The sequence below is a fragment of the Phalacrocorax carbo genome, chromosome 2 (genome assembly GCF_963921805.1).
Source record: "Phalacrocorax carbo chromosome 2, bPhaCar2.1, whole genome shotgun sequence".
Lineage (NCBI taxonomy): Eukaryota > Metazoa > Chordata > Aves > Suliformes > Phalacrocoracidae > Phalacrocorax > Phalacrocorax carbo.
Window position 1 is genome coordinate 91,754,219 of NC_087514.1, and position 19,464 is coordinate 91,773,682.

Here is a 19,464-nt window from a genome sequence, read left to right on the forward strand (position 1 = left end):
CTATCAATAGCAAGGGAACGGATCTGGTGAGTTGTGCTGTCTCTGTTAAGGCAGTCTGGTTGCTGTCCATTTCCCTGCAGCTTATACAGAAACTCCTGAGCCACTTCACAGTGACCATACTTGGTAAACCTGGGTCTGAAGGAAAGTTTCCTCCTGCAGAAATGGCAACGTTTGGCTTTTTATTACCTTCAGACATCTGAGGAGAGTCTGGCAGTGAACATTATTGTGGATTTTCATCAAAATTTCTCTACAGAAGGCATAATTAGGTACATAAAAATGATGGCCCAGATGACCCAGTTTAGCCAACTGGCTTGTGTCTTATTTTAATTGCCTAAACATATCCATACCCTGTCTTCATTATGAATTCACTTATGGCAAAGCATAAGAATTTTAAATTTGCTGTCTGGTAGTGATGGAAGGTCAACCCCATCTGCATCACAGCAGAAGGTAAAATATAATTTCCATTGGATAATAAGAGTTTAGGAGCCTTTTGGAAGGAAACATGGGTAGGACCTGATCAGGATGCTGTGGTGTGGTGTGATTTATGCTCAAAGCAACACAGGAACATGTTGTTGCAGAGGAGATAACAACTCCCCATTTCCCACTGTCACCAAGGAGGCGTCGTGTCAGTGAAAACGCATCCTCTGGTTTCCTAGCCCTTTCATTTGGGCAGCTGGGCTCACCAGCACTGCAAACCTGAAAGCAAATTCAGTTATCGTGCATTTACCTTTTGTAGCCTAAAAGTATGCAGGGCCACCTAGGGTTAGCAAGGTGTGGACCTGAGCTGTGCCTGTGGTGTGGCATACCATTTCCTCGTGGGGATTGAAGGGTAGCCATGGCCTCCCAGGGAGTACTTGCTGGTGTTCCCCACTGCGGGTGGCTCAGCTGCCTGACCAGGGAATGGTGTGGAGCAGGGTGGGCCACCTCTTCCATGCTAAGGGCTGCATACATCTTCTAAATAAAAACAGACCTGGTGGGCTGCACCATCATCTCTCCCTCTCACTTTCTTCTCCCACCCCGTCATGTTCATCAGTATGGCAGTGGATGGACAGTATGAAATGAACCCAGTGATCCCTGTCCTCGAGGTGAAGGGATGGGACTTTCTGTTCCCCTCCCACCTCCGGGGATAGCTAGCAGCAGGGAAGGCTGCTCCTCTGCAGAGGACCTGGCTGCCTATGGGAGGAAGCTCTTAACTCCGGTCTGGCCTTGGGCTTGTAAGGCAACCAAATACACACATATGCCCCTTACAAAGACAGAGTTAAGACACTGTCTTAATGCATATGCAGATGCAGAGTGCCCAGCCACACATGCCTACACATTTTGGTTGTCTTCCTGGGCATCTTTTTCACAATTACAATTTTTTCTGCAAATAGTGGCAATTCCAATGTAACTTGGAGTACTGGTTTTGCTCAGAAGGCCTTTTAATTGCACATCCACTCCTGTATTCTCTGCTGCGTAGCCTTCGCTCATTCTTGTATGGTGCCTTTTGTACTGTGCTTGCTGAAGGCAACGCACAAAGGTTGCTCTTTCCTGCCAGAGCTTGTTGTTGTCTTCAGTAGCTGGGCAGGCAAAGACAGCTCTGGTGTGAATCATTTTGCTCCTCCAAAGCAGGAGTTGCCATGAGGAATGATTAAGGGGGAAAAAAAAAAGAAAGCGAGAGTGAGAGGGAGTGTGTGTGTGCACAAATTAAGGTTGGGAAAGTGGGAGTGGTGTCAATGAGCTGGCAAGCTAACAGAGTCTTCTGCTCAGCAAGGTTTCACCACGGGTTGCTAGTTCTTCGTGCTGTACCCATTTCAGCGATTCGTTTACCAAGTTCATAGCCTTGACAAGTAAGTACAACTTTTTTTTCTTCCTCTGATACTTTAATTAATGCCTAACTAATACTTTAAAAATCTCTACTGTGGAACAATGTTTTGTGAAACAAAAAAATATCATGTGGAATTGAAGGAGCAAAAAAGCCTCCCCAAACTACAATGTTTTTGTTTCATCCCAAAATTGCTGCATTTGCCATGCTATATTTCTTCCTCCTGAAAAGCTTGATTGGAAGGAGTGAATAGGATCTGGCAGGTGAGACAGCAAGGGCATTAGGAGTTATTAACATATGGTGGGTTATTGCAAATGGCTTTCCCCCTATCAGAAAAAGCAGGTTGTGTATGATGCCGTGAAAATGCTCCATGTGTCAAAGCAGGGTTTAGACTGTTTTGTAGGTCTCTGATACAGAGGAATATTCCTGTAATTTTCTGCAGAGGTATGTGTGCTCTGCTCTGTTTGCTTTGAGTTATTAATCAAATCACTAATCGCACTTGTTTAAAGTGAAGGGCAGGAATTTAGGTCCAGTAATTGCCAATTTTATTTTCAGTGTGACCATTTAGTTTGAAGAATTCACTGGCTATTGAGGTACAGCAAAGCATATTGCCGTAGCTTGTTTCTCTCCTTCCTGGAGTGACTTTCCCTGCTATACTGCTGACAGTGCTTTTTCCCTAGCCATATGAGATGCTCTGGTCCAGCATCAGTCTGATGTCTTGCATTCCTCCAAGAGATGTCTGTTCAGAGGAAACTCTGTCCTTGTTGTGTAGCCAGGTAGTCTGCCAGCTGGAGAGTTGTCATTTGTACAGAAGTAAGGAGAAAAGGCTCACAGAAGTCATCTACTTCCTTTATATTACACGTTTGCTGAGTAAGAGCTGAAGCGGGGCCATGCTAAATAGTTCAGCTAGTTTCAAATATTAATGCCTCACTCATGAAACCTGCGGGTGGCTTGTTTCATATAATTTATCCTCTCGGTGGAAGTTTGTTTGAACTGGAGAGACTACAGGGCTGACACTCTCAGCTCCTGAGCTGTAAACCCAATACAGCTGTAAAACCCCCAGTACCGGATGGTGGGCACTGTCCACACTTCTGCTATCTGCCGCAGGTATTGTCTCCTGGAAGGTCTGCTTAACCAAGACAAGAATAAAATAAATTCTTGTTCTGCTTTATCAGATTATCTCTACCGTCTAGCTAACTTGACTTGTCAGACATTTCCACACAGACATTGCTATTCTCCTGATGGTATTTTTAAAAGATAAGCTATGTATAGCTTTTCTCCTAGTAAGCAGATAGTAAACAAAGCCTCTCTGTTGTTTTGTTTTGTTTTGTTTCGTTGTTGTTATTGTGTTCAAGAGTGACTAAGCAAAAATGGTGTCATACCAATAAACAAGTTTAAATCAGGTTTTTGTAAACTGGTTCAGTAGCCTTTCAGCTCCCTTTTCTATCTGGAAGTGTTTCTGTAACGCTGTGGCAGAGTCACAGTTTTAAGCAAAGCTGGGTGGATTACAGGATACCTGTGCTTAGAAGATGCCCCAGTGCCGCCGGCCCCTCTGGAAATGCTGACATACCACTTTCCTGGGAAAGGAGGGACTCGGCAAGAATCCATGCAGCAGGCCTTTTTAAAATTTCATTTTCAATTTTTTGACTCCTCCCTGTTTGAGGGTTGCCTGTGATTACTGGCTCTGGAGTTGCATCTGTTTTCTAAAACTGCTAATGGGCAGCTAATGGGCTTTCCTCTTAATGGGAGCCTCAACCCTTCTCACTTGACTGGAACTGGCTTTAATGGACTCATAAGGCTTGGGATGCTCAAGGCTTTAATGAAATTTAAGATTTTTTAATACTTAATACAGTAAATTCTTTTCAAGAATATGAATGTCATGAGCTCCTAAATATCATACATCATTAATAAACAGAGCATAGAAAACTGACTGACCAGGTGCAGTTGAAAAAGATGGTGGATTAGAGGTTATTCTACGCTCTGTAGTCCATTGTTCCAGGTTAAGGGTGAACCAGCTTTTTTCCCAACAAAATGCCCTAAATGGGCGTTATTTCAATAGTAGCACCAAAAGAAAGAAATAATAAGAATGGAGAGCCCTATCACTACCAGAAGTAGTTTCACTCAGCACAGAAGAAGCTTTGAGAGTATCAGCGGTTACTGGATGAACAAAAGGTAAATAAAAGGTTCACCATGAAATACTTCCCATTTTCCTCACTGAAAAGCAACATCGAAAGTTTGTAGAAAATGATCCAAATGAACAGTACCAGAGTTACCAATGAGGTCAGAAAAGAGTTTAAAAGCCATGGTACAGATTTTCACTGGCAGAAGGAAGAAGAGTTTAATACAATTTTGCCAAATTTCCTATTTTATTTTCTTAGTCTGAGTCTCTTGCAACCCAAGGAAGCAAAACACAGGTAGCACATAGGCATCTTAAAATCACCCTAGATTTGCCAACATAACTGAAAATACTAACATTAGAATGAAAGCATAACATTTGCAATATTAAGCCAGAAAGGAACAAGGAATAATTTTGAGTGGTTATGATTGCATGTTGTTTTTTAGCCTGTAAGGAAGATCCAGAGGCCTAAATAGAATCATATCAGGACAGCCAGCACTAAAGAATGATATTCTACCCCACTAGCAAATAAGATTTTTTCCAGGTGAACTGCATGCTTTGTCCTGCATTGTGAGATCCTTCATATTGTTTGTCTTCTTGATGGTGGTAGGTGTTGAATGTCACGTTCTTATTTCCCTGGGTAATTTTCCACCAGCTCCTCGGTAAGAAATACCTGGGAAGTTGGTACTTGCCCCAAATCTTCAAATTTTAGCTGAGAGGTGGGGGCAGAGAGAAGGAGAGAAGGAGACAAAGTATGCGAATGTATTGTGTGTTCATCTGTGAATGGCTGAGTTAATGGGGAAGATAAGATAGGTAGCCTATTCAAGGGAGTTTAAGACATGCACAGGCACAAAGGTGCACGTCTGAGATGAGCAACTGCAGAGAGGCATTTTAAAGGGTGATTTTACATTTGCACCCTAGGCCCTGTTGTTCTGTTACTCCCTCATCAGCAGCCTCGGTCCTTCAAATTCGTTCTGTCTTCTGCCACTGTTCTGCCCAAAGCTCTCTTCCTTTAAGGTGTGCTGAGCCCATGGTTTCTGGCAAGTTTAACTTTTCTGGTAATTAGTTGCTTTCAAGCGTGAGAAATTGTGACTACATTAATGAGACGTTGCAGTGCTGGGCTGGCACTTAGTTTTCCCTTTACAGCCGTAAGATCTCTGAGATGCATTTCCTGAACCTCACTCTGACACCAGCTCAACGCCTGCTGACACTGTAAAAGGGGATCTCACATGGATAATCTCTCTTTATCAAGCAGCTGCTGGGCACTGCCAGGCTACGGGAGGATGGACGAGTCCAGCCAGACTCGCTCTGAATTCAGGGTTCTGCCAGAGCCTCTAGGTGTTGCAAAGTATACTGTTTTTATGTGGGGATACCTTTCTTCAGTGATATATATTTAATGTTTCCCCTCTTCAAGACAAATTCCTTTTTTTTTTTTTTTTCCAGTGGGAGGGGATTTGTTAGCAAACAGTTTGTTGCTAATACCAACAGTCAAAACATTTTGCAAGAGTACAGTAGTGGTTAAGTGTGCTTTTCAAACATGGATTTAAAAAGCCTTGGTTTTATGCCAATATCTTTTTTCTTTTTACCTCATTAAATTGTGCAGTGCATTTCAGTAATTCAGTAATTCAGTAATTTTATATAGCATCTTTTAGCCAAAAAGAAACCAGTTGCCAAATAAACCAGTTGCCTTACCAAATAGATCCAAGAACATATGTAAGTTAATTAAAATTAAAATAAAGACATTTATTTTGTAAGAGGCCTTCTCTAATCAAACAGGCCTTATGAGTAAATCAATGTATTTTCTCTGTGGTATCATGTGCAAATTATGCACCAGACCTCCCATAAAAATCTATAAGTACCCCAGATTATTTGGAAGTCATTCACTGCTGTCAAGTACCACAACTGCTCCACAGCGTCTCCGTACAATGGTGTCAGATGTTCAGCTAAGTTGGGCAGTATGACACACACACTCAAATAGGAGATTGTTCCAATTCAAAATGTCTTTCCAAACTGGGATGAGAGTGAACGGTCAAGAAAGGTACCTTGCTGGGGACAATTCCCTGCCCATGTGTTCCCTCTTCCCCTGTCTGTCTTCTTGTATCTTTCTCCTCTCACCCAGTGAGATCTATCCTGGCTAGGATGCAAATGATATGAACTAGTAAATGTTTGAGACTGTAGTATTAAGTAGTCAGTTATTGGTGATAAACCCCTGTCCTTAAGGTGTTTCTCAAAAGATCAGCAAACCTCCGACCCATGTAAGAAATAACTGACTTTCCTTTCTATAATAGGATAAAAAATGACCCCTAGATCTCAGTGTCAAAGCCTGAAATGCAAATATAGATCGGTGTATGTGTCTGGATAAGAACACAACTTTTAGAATCACCCCTCCACACTGTATTTATTCCACTATTTTGCTGTTTTTCCTGGAGAGAGCAAATGCTGGAGACACCTTTTAGGTTCTCTGTGAAATCTTATGCTTTTTGAAGTCTCTCCCAGTATTCATCTTTTCCATTTCCTTTCTGTCTCTGTCAATAGCTTTGATGGAGCTGTTTAACAGACCAATTTTAACAGATCACCTTTTTTTTAGAGATACATGATATTGGGTCAATCTTCTGTGTGCTTGCTAGTTTAAAGCCAGACTTGTGCAATTGACTGAAATTCTGTGGTTCACCCTTCTTAGCTTCAATCTACATAAACATGCTTACACCAAAGTGCAATTTCAGGTACGTGAAAGCAGTCTGGAAGATGCGAATACTCTGGCTTTCCCAGAGTGTGGACTGCAGCAACTGTCCCTTGGGCACCACCCTTCCCATTCCTGACTGCACAGATCATCCAACAGCCATGTGGCAATTGCAGTTATTAAGAATGGCTAGGAAAATATTTGCAGTTAAAACAGTGTAAGTGATGAGTGGGCATACAGCAGTATTTATTTAGGATGCCTCCTTTAAGTTTCTAGGACAATTTCAACCTACAGGACCAGATGGCTTTCTGGAGACTTCTAGCAAGGCTCGGGAGAATGGGGAATCATCCCTTAGAGGGAGGACGTGTTCTGAAGCTAAAGCTGTAATGAACAATTAGCCATGAAGCAAGAGACAGGAAAGATTATGAGACTATTAAAGGCCTGTCTGAGAGCCAGGAGAGCCCGGAGCATAGGCAAAGTACCTTATAAGTTGGCACATTTTGAGAGTATCAATTAAAAACAGATTAAATTCATATGTGATCCAATTTGACTCAATATGCATGGGTCACCCTGACCTAACCCAGATTTCCCCAAGTGCTTCTGGTAATACTGACTCCATGTAACACGTGGCACTGCCAGCTGTCACTTGAGGATGGTGGCTGTTACTGAATCACTCGCGTTTCCTTGGTTGGACATGGATGAGACCTTCTCTGCTCCTCAGGAGCTGCCAGTGTGCTCTGAAGCTGGGTGGGCTCAGTCAGGCCCTCTCTCTTCTCTCCCTGAAGATTCAAGCTCCCCAATCCCCATACTGGTGCTCAGCCTCCTTCAGTGCTCTGACCCAGCCCCACCACAGCAGGAGCTAGAATTACACTCTGAGTCATCTCTCTTTTCCCTTTTCTGTTTCAGAATGACAATGGATGCTCTGCAACTAGCAAACACTGCTTTTGCAGTTGATATGTTCAAAAAACTATGCGAGAAGGACAAAACAGCCAATATTATTTTTGCCCCGCTGTGTATCTCAACGTCTCTGGCTCTGGCATATAAAGCTACGAAAGGTGATACTGCAGACCAAATGAAACAGGTAAGCTGTCAGCATCCTGTTCTGTGGCGGCGAAATTATATGGCTATCAGAGGTGGCTTTCTTATTTATTTTTTTTAATATTCTGATGGATGTCTGGCTCCTTTGTAAGCCAGGCTGCAAACCATCTGGCTGAAATTCCTGAACAATTCCACACTCCATGGCTCCACACAGCAAAAGAAGTTGAAAATCTGGCATAAAGAAAAAGCTTCCTCACGTGTGTACAAGGTAGAAGGGGACATGGCAGAGTCCTCAACAGTTGCGTTAAAGCCTTGTCTCCTTTTAGTGTAGTGTCGATTGTGGCTGCAAATCACAGTCAAGCTCACTGCGTTTTCTAGATAATTGGTTTTTCATTATTCAAAAATGCCTAAGCTTTATAGTATTGGAAATAATTTTGCCATTTTCTGTCAGCGGCGAGTATGCTTAGCGGCCCTGCCGCTGACATTTCCCCTTTCTCCTGCAATACCGCTAAGAGGAGGTGGACGCAGTAGAAGAGGGCACAACTTCAACCATGTTTCTCGTTACAGCAGCTCACGGTGTTCAAGGGGTTTCCAATACCAAGGTGCAGCATGGCAGTTGTGATGCAATCAGTTTATCAAGCTCACTCTGTGATGCAGGGAGGCAGCCTTGCAGCCTCTTCTGCTGCCTCTGTGTAAGCAAAGATTTGTGTAGCTCCTTTTTATCCCACAGTTTTTGCAGTTACATAAAGGTGGATAAAAAGCAAATTCAGTATACATTTATATGCTGATTATCACCAGGCTCTGAGGGAAATTCTATATATTTGAATATATTTTCCCTCCTTTGGGAATTCCTCCCTGTACCTCCTCATTCACTGAAGGTACCCCCGAGTGCAGCCTCCTGTGCCCTGCCTCGTGCCACAGAAATTCAATGTCTTGTGCTATTTGCAGAGCTGCACAGCAATATATCCATGAAGATCTTCTAGGCATTGCAGATTTTTCCAAACAGCATTGTTTTTTTTTTTTTTAAAATATAAAAATTAGTTCTAGATTTTTTAAAAAAACTGAAGTGACAGCCTGCAGCTTCCTTGCCATTTCAAAATTCAAGCATTGTCTTTCTAATCGGAGAGTTCAAAATATTAACCTGCCCTTAATGTTGTTTTCACTTGTGTCTGCAATTTGCTTTGAGCCATCCCATATTAAGCTGATGTACACATCCACAAATGGAGCTCTGTTACACAAGCGCGTTTATGTTTCATATTTCTCAAGTGGTATATAAAAGTGCTGACTACAGATACTAAGGAGAGCTTGGTATGCTTTTAAATGTAATATCTCCTATTTCCATGTCTATTCTAGCTTCTGCCTGCCCCTGAGTTTGTGCTTGGGTTTTAAATACTAGATACAAAAGGAGCCAGATTGGCAGCCTTACTCTGGAATATCAGTTTAAAAACTTGTGCCAAAAGCTCTCCCAGGTAGAGAAGTTGCATTAGCGTAGCTTTCTCCCCAAACATAGTTTCCAGGCACAGAAGCTTTCTGCAATTAACATGCTAAGAAATGAAATTGTTGGAGGAAAAGGAAATAAGTTGAGAAAGTTGTTTTTAAGGAAATGGCTGTGGAGTTTGGCCGAGAGCTGTGCTGGTGCTGCGTCCTTGGGAGCTTATTTCCTTCTGCACCCACTAAACAAATAGAGGGGAGGGCATGGAGGGGTGGCTAAGGCAGAGCAGCAATTTGTTTTGTTTGTGAAGGCGTGATCTGTTTAGGGAGAAAGAGCAGGAGTGAGGGACAAAGGGAAAAGAAGGTCGCTTACTGCCTGCTATGCCTCATGTGGGAATATGAGACAGGTGAGGAGGGTTGGGCAGGCTGCCTGTAATGAAACAGCCACCATCAAAGTCCCTGTAATAAGCGGGCATTAGAAGTTCAATTAATGTTTACAGGGCTATTTTCAAACAAAACCAGCAGTAACTTCTCACCTCTGGTGCCTAAAAGCAGCGAGTTTTAGGTCACCCCAACACTCCGTAGAACTGGGCTTGTCATTCACAGGAGCTGGGAGGTGGCCATGTGTGGGTCAGCAGCCCTACCTCCAGCTCATACTTTGTCTACCAAAACAGACATAGTTATCTGATCAATTTTTCCTGAAATATCATGTGATGTCATGTATCAGTTACAGGATTCAGAAAACTTGATGATCGGTTAAGCATTTTTAAAGGTGTCTTTTTACTCCACTTCTAGAAAGGAGACTAACTGTGACCCTCACTTATCTGGCTGAAAAGCTCCAGGTTTTTGGCCAGGAATGTAGGTTTGGTGAGAACATTATGACTCCGTTCTAGAGAGTTTTAATTGACTAAGCCACATCACCAGCACGAACAGCTCTATTGATTTCTTTGGACTTCTCACAGGAAGGAAGTGCATTTGGTTAAAGTTCTGGTAGGATCAAGTTTTTAAATTTATGTGAGGATGTCAAATAAATAAATTATTTTTGAGTAACAACAGCAAGAGGCTGTGTTGTTAGCTTAAATAAGAAAAGCCACAGCTCTGGTCACAAACCAGCATTATTTTTTGCTAAGCTGTTAGGAATGTTTAGATAATAAAATTAGCATTTTATTCTGTTCATTTAACAGGTACTCCATTTGCAAGATGTCAAAGATGTTTCTTTTGGGTTTCAAACACTAACTTCAGATGTTTCCAAACTCTGCTCTTTCTTTGCACTGAAAATGGTCAAACGGCTATTTGTAGACAAGTCTCTTAATCTTACCACAGTAAGTATTGCAGAATGCAATAATAATAAAATGCAGGCGCTATGAATTGCTTGGCCAGCATGTTACAGGTTGTGGTGTCAGACTGCAATGTTATTTAAAATAATTTCTCTCACTTTTGGCTGTCACTTGCCTAGACTCAGATGACAAACAACATAATATTCTCTGCTGCCATAAAAGTTTGTAGGAGGATGGATGAGTGTGCTGCTTGACCCCAAGCTACACAACTATTACTACACTTCTAATTCTTTCATTAATATCCTTTAGGTCAGTAGCTCAGTAGGTTTTGCATGCAACATAACTTCTATGCCACATCAAGGTCTTTGCATTTTAAGTATGAGCAAAAAGGAGTTTTAAAGAAAGTTGGTGGTGCAAGTGTGTGTCCAGTTCACACACCCAAGTAATTACTGCATAAGCTGTAGTTTTCTTAGTCTATCTGAGGAGGCAGAAGCCTGGCTATTGAAACGACACAAGTGAGGAAGGTGGTGTTTGGCCTTATAACTTATGGACCTTGCAAATAACCAAGAGAAATGTTGTGGTTTTGTTTGTTTTTCTTTCCCAAAGTTGGCCTTGAATAAGGCTCCAAGCAAGGACATCATCAGCCTAAAAGTGATGTTTCAGAAAACTCAATGTGCTTAAATGATGCTATAATCAGATTGCCTGCAGTTCAGCCTCTGCTGCAGCAAAGGCCAATACCCACTCACAGCAATAAACATCTCATCTGGTGAGGACAGACAGGATTCGAGCAGCCTGTGGCCTTTATCTGAGTCCTTTCTCTTACCCAGGCCTGGACTGAGGCTTGTTTTATTCATTCAAATTCTGGCAATATGATTGCTCCTGCAATACCAAAGTTACTTTAGCTCCCGATATGACACCGCTTAACTGAAGACAACCTTGAAAGTGATGTGCCGAATGCAGCTGTGCATCCTGGTTATCACCCACTGTTATTTGATAGCTGTCCATCATAATAAACTCCCCAACTACCCTGTGGTGAAGCTCGGGATGCTGATGTTGCAGGCTCTGTAAAGAGCCATTGAGTGGATGGCATTTAACCAAGGATGACTTTGGTACCTTGTGTCTTTCAGGACTTTGTCAACTCCACAAAGAGGCCTTTTCCATCTGAACTGGAATTAGTGGATTTCAAAGAAAAAACTGAGGAAACCCGACAGAAGATCAACAAATCTATTTCAGAGCTAACTGATGGTGAGTGCAGCTTAACCTTGGGGATGCTGTTTGCCTCTTTGGAGAAAGAGATATTTGTCCTCGTCACACGTCTTTAGTAATGCCTTTATAAGTAAATCAGAGTGAAAGCAATGGGACTAGACCTACTATTTGGAATCATGAGGATTAGCAATGTCAGCATGTTTTGAAATCACTAACTTTACTACTGCAGCATTTCTGAAGGTGGAAATGTGAGTCTGACCTTGCATTAGCCTTGGGGAAAGCTGCTCATATTTGACTGCAGCAGGACAGTTTGGGAGAGCAACAGCTACTGGCTGTGGAGCTTCACAAACATCTGACATCAATACATCGAATCCAGGCCCTGGTTCCCTTTAAAAGTTTTATTGTAATGGGAAGTACTTGCTGGACTCTGAATTTCAGGCTCTTAATTAATAGCTCAGCCTAGCTCAGCTCAGCTGCTTTTGCCAGCAAGGGAGCCACAAGAAGATGTGCATCTCTTATTTGCCGTTCTGTGGAAATGGGGCTGTGGACACTTTTCCTGCAGTACTGCTGAGCCACCAGCCACCGGGCCGAGTCACAGGAGATGCAGTCAGTGACCGTGAGGGTCCCTGGGCAGAACCTGCCTGGTCTGTGGGGGCAGAGGTCCAGCCCAGGCCCATGTGAGCATGCAGCGCCCATAACAGACCCTGTTTGCAGCCTGTGCAGCGGTAGCTCTGGGCTCGGTTGCTGCCTGTTGCCCTCATGTGGTATAAACATGAAAACATGGGTATGTGAGTCTGCTTCTTAGGTGCCCATGTGGAAGCACCTTGCCCCTGCCTGTGCAGTTCATGTGTGAAGGCAGGACTTGCCTCCCCAGTGCTCTGAACTCAGGGTCTTTTATGGCAGTGGTTGAACAGGTCTAAAAGAGCGAGGGGGAGGGACAACATTTCCATATTCTTCTTGAAGTCTGTAGCAGTATTTGGTTATGAACTGTAATCAAAGCAGTGCATTTTTGTTATTCTAGTTATTTTCTTCTCATGTATCAGTCTAGAAGTGAGTTGCTGCTGCTAATCTGGAACTTCCCTACAAGTCCTGCTCTCCAAATGACAAATGCTTTTTCACTTATACCTGTTGAATTTCATTGAAAATTCAATACCTTCTTTAAGGTACTGAACAAAAGCAGTAGACATATTTTTGATTCCATGCTATATAAGCCAAGAAAACATGTCTTTGGAAGATCTACCTTGATCCCAAATCCCATTTCAAACATTAAGCTGCAGTTTGAAATAAATGCTTCTTTTTCAAATTTTCCATTAGAATAAAAACCTTTTACCTGTGAGGCACAGGACACAATTTTTTCAATTTAGTGAAATGCGTCCATATTCAGTTGAAGCAATTGATATATTGATAATTTATCATTGTATTAACAACCATCTTAAACCTGTTCACAGGCAAAATGGAGACTATTTTGAATGAGGGTAGTGTAAGTGACCAGACTCAGATCCTCCTAGTTAATGCAGCTTATTTTGTCACAAACTGGATGAAGAAGTTTCCAGAGGCAGAGATCAAAGAATGTCCTTTTAAAGTCAACAAGGTATGTTCTGGGGGAAAAAAAAAAAAAAAAAAGAGTACTGTTTCCACTCAAGAAAATGCAAACTTTGAGCTAAGGAAATCCCAACAAGAGCAAAAAAGAAATGTTTATCACTACCATGGCATTCTTAGACTCTGTCTAAATCTTTATGCTCTTGCAATGGTCCATAAACCAGTTTGCCTGTTGTGTTGTTTTAAAACTTCGCTGGCCCTTCCACATCTGTCTTTCAAAGGCCCAGTGTGAAAACAGACTGTTCTGATATTATATTGAGACAATGGGAGCTGAGTACAAGTAATCAGAGGCAGCCATTGCCTACAATGAGATGCACATTCTCATGGGTGGCTTCTTCCAAGAGGTTGCAGCTTGTACCAGAGGCTGCATTGCAAAACCAGCAGGGGTGAAGCACAAAACATTGTATTTCTCTTGGTCACAGAGCTAGTGAAACATCTACACCCATGGGGTCTTTTTGAGCGTACCCCTTAGGTGCCTGGCACTGTGCTTTCCTCTTCAGGGATGATGACCCATCACTCTCCCTCTTTCCAGTCAGGCTCAGGACTGCAGCCCTCTGCATACCAGCCCTGTTAGCCACGAGGTCCAAATGGGTGCAGCACCCATGGCTGGTTCACTTCATTATTAATTCATTATTATTAATATTCATCACTTCAGGAATCTGTGACCAGTGATTAATATTGTGATCAGACAGTCAGCTTTAAACCAAGTTGAAAAGCTGAGCAACATTTAAGAGATAAAGAGATTATACTCCAAATCCATACGTACATACATACATCTATATATGTGCATGAAAAAAGTTGGAGTTTCAGGTTCACTGAAAATATGCATAAATTACCATATGAGCCAACAGTTTCAGCTAAAAAAGTTTTAAAAATTATACAATCAGCACTAAAACACTTGAGTGAAACATCTCAAGGGTTTATTTTCTAAAGTAACAACAGTTTGTAAAACTTCCCTATGAAATTGAGAGTTTTGTTTAGTTTTGTTTCATTCATGAAAAGCAAAGACACAGGGCTTTAGGTGAGCCTGAAATTTCTTCTTATTCTGTTTCAGCTCTTGGACCAAAATATCAATTATTCGTATGAACAGCTTGACCTTCACTGTTCAGATGTGCCCTGAGCTTGACACTGGCATTACGATGCCCTGTAGACAATATAGTTTGCAGCACTCAGTGAAACAGGCACAAAGGGTCACCAATATTAGGTAAATTTCTCTTTTAAGGCACATCCCCAATATGTTGCTATCATATTAATTAGAATTCTGTTCCAGTTTTCTTTGGAAAGCTGCCTACAGTAAAAAGCCAACAGGGTCTTTTACAGCTGGTTTCATTACACATGAAAGCCAACAAATTCTCTGATGGTAACTGAATGTACAGCTTCCATGCAAGCTTACAAACTTTCCTCTCTTGCCATTTTATCTGTGAATTAAAAGGAGTGCTAGATTGTTTCCTCTGTGTTTTGCAGACTGACACTAAACCAGTGCAAATGATGAATCTGGAAGCTACTTTTTGCCTGGGCTATGTAAAAGAATTAAATGTTGCCATCCTTGAGCTTCCATGTCTTAACAAACATATAAGCATGCTCATTCTGCTGCCCAAAGAGATTGAAGATGAGACCACTGGCTTGGAGCAGGTGAGAGAAAAACAGAATTGGTATGATGCCTCCCTTGGAAACAGCCCGCATATAATGCCATATGCTTATGGAAGGTTTTTGTTATTTAGATGACGTATAGAAGGAAACAAAAAGTAGGTTTCCTGTGAATTTAACTTCTCATTCTGTTTCTCTGTTCCTGATCTCATATTTGTGACATCATTGTTTCCACTGTGGCCAAGTGTGAACTTGTGAACAAGACTTTGTTTTAGATAGGGTGTGCACAGAAGACAGTGTAAAGTGCAGAAGGTGCCCATGATGCACTTTAGAAATCTGCATCGATTTGAAAATATAGACCCCCAAAATAATTTTCATCTTAAGATTTTTGTTCTTGCTATAGTGAAGTGCTTAAAGTCATACTTACTGCATACTCAGTAGTGCTGAGATCATTCACTCTGGCGTCCTCATATTTTCCAGTTGACATGTATCCATGATTTATTTTACTAAGGTCTTAACATTTCTCTAAGTTTTAATTTTGAGCAGAGGTGCCTGAAAATGGGCCATTTTTTGTTACAATTGCACATAAATTTGAAAATGAATAAGGCATTGCCTAAAGAATGACTATTTCTTATGCTATTTCTCTATGAAAATTTTAGAATATATTTTCACCTCTCTTCAAATTTTAAGAATTAAGAGACAGATGATCAGCAAGTCTCCTTTGCAATTTGCTGCAACTGGCCATAAATTTTAAAGGCAGGAGAAATCTGCCTTTGCATCTGTAAGGTACTTTTATATGTAGGAGTAAATTACAGAACACACACATCTTAAGATGCAAGTGAGGCCTTTCCTGATACCAGTTTGTTGTGGCTGTAAATTTTGCCTCCCCACTTCCCAGTATTTTAAAAATTGCTCAAACAACTGCATGTTTAATTGAGATCAGGCTCTGGATCTGGAGTCGTCTTCTGTCCCAGATACCAGCAATTTCATTACTCTCTAGGGTCGGGAATCAAGACTTTTGGATCTGCCAGTTGGCTGAGTGTAACCTGGGTGGGGACTGTCTTTCTCAGGTTCCTTCATATGGTTGTTGAGGTGATTGCCTATCAAAAGCTTGTAAAGAGCTACTAGTCAAAGCATGCACATCCAGTGGAGTTGCTCCAGAGGCCTGTCCTATGGATTAAGTCATACTTGCATCAATATAACTGAGAGTATGTTAACCCTGAATGCTGCAGTTGTGAATTCAAAAGCAAAGGTTGCCTTTTCGACTTTATTTTTTGGGGAGCTTGATAGGAGTGGGAAGTTCAGGAATGGTCTTTTTTTTTTTTTTCTCTTTCTCCTTGGACTGATCATTAATTTCCTTTGTTCCTTTATGTCTTCAGCTGGAAAAGGCACTCACCCCTGAGACATTATTGCAGTGGACCAATCCCAGCATGATGGCCAACACCAAAGTGAATGTATTTCTTCCAAAGTTTAGCGTGGAAGGTGATTATGACCTGAAGCCACTTCTGGAAAGCCTGGGCGTGACAGATATGTTCAATGAGAGTGCATCAGATTTCTCAGAGATGTGTGAGACAAAAGGTGTGGTGTTGTCAAAGATCATCCATAAAGTCTCTTTGGAAGTAAATGAACAAGGTGGCGAGTCCCGAGAGGTACCAGGATACCGGATTCTGCAACACAAAGATGAATTTAAAGCTGACCATCCATTTATCTTTTTGTTTAGGCACAACAAAACTCGCAGTGTGATTCTTTCAGGTCGATTCTGTTCCCCTTAAGTAGGGTATATTCATTATGAAAAAGCACAATTACATTTATGGTGGTGCATGTTCTTGTAAAGCTTGGCATCCTGACTATCACTTTTGAAAGGAAATCTAAGAGGTTCATACATCGACTGGGTAACACAATGTACTCTACATATGCAGCATAACTAGCTTATCTCCTTATGTTTCATCCCCTTGGGCTGAAGAATTCCCACTGTGAAGGACACACTGTATTTTACTGAGAAGCATCCCAGCCTCAGCAACAAGTATATTTTGTTCCTTTGTGACATCTCTTTCCCAAAACAAAAAGTGAGAACCTGTTTTAGATATACCAGCAGTTGGAAAGGGCTCTGGGAGGAAGAGCTACATTCCCGCTCCCTGGCCACACCACTCTCCCTTGTGACCCATGCTCTGTGGATTCCTACTGCCTAGAAGGGGAAAATGTGGACATGTGGTGTGATAGCCCTCCCCTTGTACCTGGCTACACCCTGGTGGTCCAGCGTGCCCTACCGGACCCTGCCAATGCGCAGTGACACAGCACCCAGGTTCTGCAGCGTAGCTAGACAATTCAGCCTAGCATCAGAGCTTGCATCTGTGAAAGAGCAGCTCCATGGAGACCTGTGAATGCAAGCAACAATGATCATGGTGACAAAATGTATACCCAGAAGACTCTTCAATGCGAGCTACATCAGTTCATAGATTGGGGAGGTTAGACTCTGCTGCGTGGAATTTTTTGACGCATTGCCCTTCAGACACGGAAGAGGGGACCAGTTCACTGCAGCTACGAGAAGCCCTGTTGTATATATCCTGAGAAAAAGAATGGTATACCTTCAAGGTTAGAAAACAGTTGGATTAATACTGGAAGTGCCACACTTTTCAAGCACAAATTATCTGCCATTTCTAGTTCTGCATTCAGCATTAAGGAGATTCCATACAATTACTTAATGTCTGAGGCATGAGAAAGAAATAAGGACTTCAACTTGAGTGAGATTAACATTGAAATTACCAGTCTCCAAATTCCATATGAAATCATGGCAATCAAATTTCATTTCTATCTAAAGACTTCCTGCTGCATATGTTCAGTACTGGTTTACCTAATTACTCTTCAGAATAAAGCAGTATAAAACCTGTGTCAAATGTCTGCAATATCTCCAGCGTCAGTCTGTGTGTTCAGTCTTGCGTTGTTCCCTGACAGTGTCAGTGTTCACTCTTTACCTCCAGTAAGTGGTAGAAATCGAAATTAACAGATTCATGCAGGCCACAAAGTCAAAATAAAAAACTAAACCAATGTCTGGATTGCCCTTCTGGACCACATGATGAGAGTTCCCAGTAAAGACCACGATACTAGCTGGTCACCATATACAGAGAATTCAATTATGTATACCCAAAAAATACAAGCATTTTACCTGAGAACTTTCTTGGTGCTTCAGGTATGAAAGAAACTGGAAAGAGATTTCTAAATGGGAACATGCAATCCCTAATGTGCATTCTTCTAACACCAGAGAACAGCATGGTGGTTATTTTGAATTTGGAGACAGGAGTTCTGTTTTGATTCCTGACCTTGCCAATCCATGAGAAACCTTTAGTGACAATGATTCAGTGGATTTACGAGTTTCCTTGCCTTTGTGGACCTTTAATGGTCTCTAACACATTTTAATACCAAAGGTTTAACTGGAGTCATTGGCCCATACCTTCGAAGGTACTGAGGAGGCTAACTTCCACCAAAAAGAATGGGAGCTGAGAGCTGCAGACTTCTGAGGGTCTTTGCTGATATGCATCAGTTGCCCTGATACATGGTTAGTAGTCAGAAGGGGAATGCAAAATATAACAATTACTTTGCACCCAAATATAACAATTACTTTGCAGCCCATCCTGGTTGAGAAGGAATTGCTTGCAAAGATCTTTACTGGCTCAATAGCTTCAGTGATAGCTGAATGGCTGGGAAATGTTTTGTACACCCCATCATTGTCTGATCTGTTTTGGAGGCTGGGGTCAGAGTTATCCAGAGCTGTCGTCACTGTGGTTTCTACTGGTTCTCCTCTAGGAGGTGAGTTAGGGCATTGCACATGGGGTTGACAACTAAGTAGCTGCATAGGCAAGATGGACTGGTTGCCTATAGTCTGTACGGTTTGTTTGTGTTTGGACACTGACTCCTGGTTGGGTAGTTCCAGTTGTCCAGCAGGCCATATCGCAGTTATTGCTACACCTGTGCTGGTCTGCTAGTGTGATGAAAACCTCTGGCAGATTGCCCCGTCCCTCTTTTTCTGCCTGGATGAGATTTTCTGAAGGAGAAAAGCTCATACATCACTCTCTCAGCCTTTTCAGGTTCTGAAAACATTCCAGTCCAGAAGCCAGTCTTCATTTTATGGAAGTCATACTCTGTTGAAATGCTGATCAGAGCCTTTAGCACATCCACACAAATTTATTTAAGCATGTCTTCTCAGAGAGTTCCTTGTGATAGCTTTGGCAGGAAGGGTTATCCCATGAAAGCAGAGGAATACTGCCTCAGGGTGGGGCCCATCTTTCTCCACCTCCTGACTAATACCAAGGTATCCTAGCCTATGCAAGGCAGGCAGATGTTAAGAGATATAAAACTGTCTTAGTCTACAGAAAGCAAACCCATTTAGCGGTTATTTATAAACAGGGTACCTTGCCCATGAAAACCTCAGGTTCATTTTTCACTTCCGCCTCTGCTCTCTTCCAGTCCCAGTATGAAACCTATCCATCTTGCAGCGTGTGAGGAAGTATCAGTAAGGCTCCTGCTGGTGTGAGAAATGCTGTTATGGTCTATTGTTCGGTTCCACCCGTGCTGGCCTCTGGGCCTTGGGCAGGAAATTGCATGGGAGGACATGGGAAAATGTGTGTGGGAGCCTGTGTAGAGGAACACTTACGTGCTGAAAGGTGTTGGTTATGCTGGAGAAAGTGAACATAGCTGAGGACTTGCTCAGATCGCGAAGCTGCTCCACCTC

The 19,464-nt window shown here is 42.1% G+C and overlaps 1 protein-coding gene across 1 annotated transcript; it reads left to right on the forward strand.

The window, feature by feature from the left end:
• Positions 1–1,778: 1,778 nt before the first annotated feature.
• Positions 1,779–17,583, forward strand: SERPINB5 (serpin family B member 5). The gene is made up of 7 exons (XM_009514928.2): positions 1,779–1,829; positions 7,507–7,681; positions 10,254–10,391; positions 11,474–11,591; positions 13,001–13,143; positions 14,616–14,783; positions 16,118–17,583. Exons 2-7 carry the CDS (start codon positions 7,508–7,510, stop codon positions 16,508–16,510), a joined length of 1,134 nt encoding a protein of 377 aa, XP_009513223.1. The 5' UTR covers positions 1,779–1,829; position 7,507; the 3' UTR covers positions 16,511–17,583.
• The last annotated feature ends 1,881 nt before the right edge of the window (positions 17,584–19,464 follow it).